The sequence below is a fragment of the Pelophylax lessonae genome, assembly GCF_965119305.1.
Source record: "Pelophylax lessonae genome assembly, chromosome: 4".
In the NCBI taxonomy this organism is placed as follows: Eukaryota; Metazoa; Chordata; class Amphibia; order Anura; family Ranidae; genus Pelophylax; species Pelophylax lessonae.
In genome coordinates, this window is record NC_138771.1 from 496,196,923 (window position 1) to 496,202,922 (window position 6,000).

The window sequence follows — 6,000 nt, forward strand, 5'->3', positions numbered from 1 at the left end:
AAACATCCTCTGTTCCCTCTATGGCTGTCCTGATATATTATGCTATACAATCATGTTGTGGTGTAACACACCTTTTAATCCCAGTAACCCATTTAAAACTGGGGCCTACCTAGGGCAAATGATGTGGCCATCCCCATTACCATCTCACAAGATGCTATGCTTGGAGTCACTTCAGGCATGCCTTAGGCCTGGACTGCGACCATCTTTGGACAAAAACTATAGGGCAAAGTCTACCACCATACACCTGGGCAAGTACACCTGTCATGGTCTTACAATTGTCCCTCGCATAAACACAAAACATTTTTCCATAATTTGGGAGGCCCAGTGCAGGCGCTACAACCCTAGCATTTTTCAGATACATAAACGCATTCAACATTACTTGTGACATTTCTGGACCTGTGGCTTGTCTCAAAATGTTGTCATAAAATAGGAGCAGTCGGATCCATTGCAATCAATGATCCTGGTTTTGTGGGCGGGCAAGACCCACTGTGGGCTGGCAAGACCCACGTGACTGACTCTCCTTTTCTCCCTCTGTGAGAACAAAACCAAGGTAAACAACACTTTCCTGACACCATTGTCATTATTCCTGTGACACTTTGTGTCCACATACATGTACATTTCTCAATAAACTCACTCGCTCTGACTGGCCTCCACAGAGTGACTACATATGTTATCCACATATTGTAGCGGGACTGACCCATGAGCAGGTGTCCATCCCCTCTTGTGTGGTCTGTAGAACTATAGAGCAGACAACTAAAACTGTCTACTTAGCCCTGAGGCATTTCTACACCAGATCAGTTACCTGGACTGAAAAACAAAACAAGAAACAAAGATGGCTGTGCCTCCTCGTCCACTAGGACGCTAAAAAAAATGCATTACTTCAACCAATCACTGTAAAGTGGGTAGCATCGGATGGTATGGCTATGAGTAGAGATGGCACATCAGATACCACTTGCATACTACATACTACAGTCAGATAAAACTAAAACTTTTTTTTGGCCTTCTGCCAATCTAACAAAAACCTGTCCAGAGGTTCCCCTCCCTCAATAGATGACACCCCTAAAATATCACCCAAAAACTGAAATCAGATAAAAAGTTAATCTGATTTGAAACTTTTGGCTCGGTGCCAATAGGGTCCAATGGTCACACTAACCCTTTCTTGGCAAGTAGCCAATTTTCAAAATTTTGCACCAGAGCTCCCTTTTACATTTAGGGACACAGGGGACCTATTTGTAAAATGTAATTTCTCATTATCTATAATTCTATAAAAAAATAACCTCAAAATATCTTGCCGACTACGGAGAACTATGTTTTGCCTGATAAAAACTGTCTTTGTTCGCTATTATTACTCTTCCCAGAGGTTCCTATGCTTTATGCACAAATGTATAAATGGAAAAAGTCCAAAAATTCCATAAAAAAAATAATTGCATATGTGTGGCTCTGCGCAAGAAGTGACCCCCCCCCTCCCTAGGAATGTGGGAACCACCTCTCCCTAGAAATGTACCAACGTCAAAGCCAACATCGCAGTTTCAAACAATTATGTATGTCTAGCTTGGAAAATGAATATTCAGAACAACAAAAAACAGGGGTGCCATGTTATCTTGTGAGGTAATACTATTTTAGCTGTACCTTCGGCCAAGAGTCTGTCTAATGTATGCCTGACTCCATCCTCCCTAACAAACTAAGTGGGCACCTATGTATTATTCTGAAACTGTGCCAAATGATTGAATACTCTCCTGACTCATTTACAATTGGTAAATGGGGGTTTCTAAATGTCTTGGTGGGGATCCCATTAATTCCCATTGAAGGTTCGGCTTCCAATGTCTCTCCATTCCAGAATTCTTGTGATATGGAGCTGAAAGTCGCTCCACAATCCACGAGAATTGGAAGATTCATGCCGTCTACACAAAGTGAAATCATAGGCAGTTGTTGATAATTGAGAGACACACTGGGAAATGCCGAGTCCCCATCTTCTGGGCACCATCATTGTTGCGGATGTTGGGGCTGCCAGTTAATGTTAAACTTAACTCTAGGCTTCTGTTGCTGTGGCTGGTCAGCTGCAGGTGAATCACCGACACAACGGTCCTCATAAGGGCAGTCCCATTTGAAGTGATTTGGATCCCCACAGCTGAAACAACCATTCCTTTGCAGAAATCTACAGTATTATTAAAAGGGGGCCTATTCTGAGAATGCCCTGCTCTGCCCCTGAATCCCCCCTTGCCTCTTCCACTTTGATAGCGTCCCTGAAAGGGTGTCTGAAAATATGTAGCAACGGCTGTTTCTCTCTGGGGAGATCAAAACATCCCGCTGCATCCTTTTCTGTTATGGCTTCCTGGAAACCATCCATGTCTTTGTTTGTCCAGTCTGAAACTTGCTGTTTCACAATTAACATGTATTGGGACTTTAAATTATTGATAAATGTCTGAATCATGAGGCTGTAACATTCCTTGGTGACACTTAAACCGGCCTCATGATTCCAGACATTTCTAAACCTTGTTCAAAACTCCAGGACAGTTTCACCTGACTTCTGCTTACAAGCAATTGGACTTACTCTTAAAAGCCCTAGTTAACTCTTTATTATTCTTATTACTTTTCAGCCTTCTAGCCTTCTCAACTGTTTTATTATTCTACAAGGGGGCATAAGTTAACCAGTTTTCATCTCCCCTTATCCCATTGTGGATTACCCAGGAAATATGGGAAAGCTTGTCTATCTTCTAAGCATAATTCTTTAATCATAATACACTTAAAACCTTCAGTATAATTCACATATACAATATACATTAATTCTTAACACTTTAACTTTAGGTAGACCATTCTTCTACCTTAATTTACTTCCAGGAATATTATTCACCAAATATTCCCGGCCATTTACATAACAAGACAATAAACAAATACCAATATTCTCTCACTCATTAAGACATGTCTCTATGATTTACACATTCACATAATCACTTGTTACCATGGTAACCCTTTATGGTTTCAAAACCCTCCTTCAAGCCACTGATGTATATAAATTAAACCCTTATACTTTTGGACTCGAGTGTCCCTTCTAGGACAAAAAAGAAAAAAAACCCTTTCCGAGTCTTGACCAATACCTTCCAGGTACAGTGGATATCAAGAAAGTTTTCCTACCATTATAGACAAACAATACACATATTATCTTATACTTCTATGCGACAGAAAGAAGAAGCAAAAGGAAGAAAAGGATCTGAGTCTCGTGGATTACAACCGGTCAGTCAATTTTCACAGTACTGTTTATAATATTTCAATATCTCATAGATCAATATCTCATAGATCCCATCTATGTCTATAGGTTTCCACAACCTATCAGGTCACTCGGGACCTGGGACCCTCCCAGGGCCTCTTTAGTGTTCCCCGAACACTTGGATCTATGTCTCTAGGTTTCAGGTCACTCAGGACCTGGGACCCTCCCAGGGTCTCTTTAGTGTTCCCCGAACACTTATCAAGTCTATACAACCAACAGGTATTACTCTAGACTATATGGTCGTGGACTCGGAGGTCACGGTAAGGCAGAGAAAAATTTCAACACTTACTGGACATGGGCGTTGTTGACCATCTCGGTGTGGGACCTCCAAAACTGTTGGCATTAGATCACTCCCAGTGAAGTATAGACTTGATAGACTGCCTCAGGTGCACCACAAGTCTCAGCGGGCCCGGAGATTACTCTGAACAAAGAGACATCCGAAGCCTATAATTGCTCAAAGTCATCTGACGCTTTATTCATTCCATACAGTTTATATGAGAACAATGCATACACAGTTACATCTCCCCTTGGTCATCTGAAATGTTCCTACAAAAATACATTGTTTCATTATGACTTTATGTAGAGAGACAAAATCCAGTTGTGTCTGGGAACTGTACAGTTATTGCTTGGGAAGAACAAGATAAGGGGAATAATAAAGAACACTGAGACCTAACTAGATTTTGTTCTCAGCAAAATACATGAGAAATACACTTATTATTTCAACGTTCATAAAATGTCGGCTAGAAAATCAAAATGGTTGAACTATTGCTCAGAAAAACTAATAAAGAAGAACTCTTGCTAAAATTCTTCTTTCACTCTTGGTAGCCTCTCTGACCAGTTTCCTCCTGGCTCTTTCATTCTGTTTGGAGCGACTCCTGATCCAGGGAGGGTTTGTACTGTACCAAATAACCTTCCACTACTTATTAACAGACTTCACTGTGCTTCTAGGTGTTAATAAAGCCTTTGAATTTTTGTATCCATCTCCTGACTTGTGCATGTCCAAAACTTTTATCCCAGAGATTTTTTGACAGTGCCTTGCCACCCATAGTTGTTTGGGTCAGCTGCAATACCAGGGACTGCAATGCTCCAGGAAAGCTTTTTTCATGCTGAACTAATCAAAATGACCACAGCTGATCACAGTTGAAAATCAGGTGATTAGTTACACCTGATTTGAGTTTACAAATCATTTTTTAGGAGGGGGGGGGGGGTGATCTTTTTTGCAACTGAGTGATTCTGTTTTTGATTTTTTTTTTTGTGACATGGTGTTATATCTTTCAAATACAGTAAATACAGCTGGACAAAACAAAAACTGCCTGTCTTCATTTCAGGCTGCAAAGCAAATAAAGTGATTTTAAACATTATACATTGTATATGGGTGGATTTCAGTCTGTGAGAAGCTCAGTGTGCAGTGAAATCAGAGCAAGCATTTTCAGCACAGGAGAGGAGCCTGTACAACTGTGCAAGACTAAACGGAAGGCTGGAGTTTTAATTTTCAAACCTATGCAAAAATCCTCTGTACAAAATACAGTACAGTGTACTGCGAAATATGTTGGACCTATATAAATAGTGTGTGACTTGCGGGACAATGGCATGTAAGCTCCTCTGATGCAGAGACTGATGTGACTAGCGGAGTGTTTTCTGTACAGTGCAGAATATGTCAGAGCTAATAATGCATGTAATAAAGTGGAATTTCTGTTTTGATGTCTTTTTTTTTTTTTTTTTTCAGAATGATGAGAGCTTTTTGAACACCATCTACGAGGGATACCTCTCAGTCTTGAACAGAAGGGCTGCTCCGGCTGGAATGCTTTGAAGCCTTTTCATTGGTTCCTGTATTGTTGTGTATTGAGGTGGGCTGCAGTCAGTGTGATCAGATTTTATTTCCATCTTTCTATCAATCTTTTCCATGATAGTGCACCCATCTTCAATAGCAACATTGGAGATTGGACCAATATTTCAGAAAGTTAGACCAATAGGCCAAATATATTGTTCCTACTATTTTGCCTGGGAGACGGCTACTCTTAAAGGATGACTTTGCATAAAGCGATTTCAGGAAAAATCATTGTTTGAACTCAAAACTGATTTTTTTTTTTTTTTTTTTTTTGAGAGGACACATGGAGCTAAAAATGTTTTATCTATTTTTCTGCAGCTGTGATTAAATTGTACAGTTGTTTTTAACACTTTATCCACATCAGTAAGAGCAACAAGGATGTGCAGGAACCAATTGCAGCTCATTTTATTGTACATTGATTAGCTGCTAGATTATTGCTGATTGGTTGCTATAAGCTGCTGCCTTGTCAAGTAGTCCTGTGTACCTGATACATGGGGTCTGCTGAGGAAAATTTTGTGCACCTGCCACAACAGATTCTCAGGTTAGTCTTTCAAGATTATTCTGACAATGTATTAAAACAGAGGACAGGAACTGTTATACCCAATGTGATCGGAGGACCTTTTTAATTGTCGAATCCACAATACAAAAATTGCAGCTGGATTTAACTTGAGCTTGTGGGTGGGTGGGGCCTCATCAATTTGCTGAGCTTTAACGGATAAGTGCACCTTTTTTTGCTTCCTTCCCCTGACCTAACCTCATCCACCCTCCCCATATACACATGCATCATTACCTCAATCTGACAGCTGCAGATCCGCTGTTTGTTTACATCCAGTTTTGGACGTTTTCACTGACCTGGCCCGGAGCATTACGGCTGCATGGACGTATATGGGGCTGTCTCTGATTGTCT

At 40.6% G+C, this 6,000-nt stretch overlaps 1 protein-coding gene across 2 annotated transcripts in view; it reads left to right on the forward strand.

Moving 5' to 3' along the window:
* The window catches only part of DCP1B (decapping mRNA 1B), an 83,814-nt gene extending 78,469 nt beyond the window's left edge, over positions 1–5,345 (forward strand). For both annotated transcript variants that reach the window (XM_082255732.1, XM_082255733.1), the window contains one exon: positions 4,992–5,345. In XM_082255732.1, coding sequence (XP_082111858.1) covers positions 4,992–5,075 — 84 coding nt within the window. In that variant the 3' untranslated portion in view covers positions 5,076–5,345. The remainder of the gene's footprint in view (positions 1–4,991) is intronic.
* Positions 5,346–6,000: the final 655 nt, after the last annotated feature.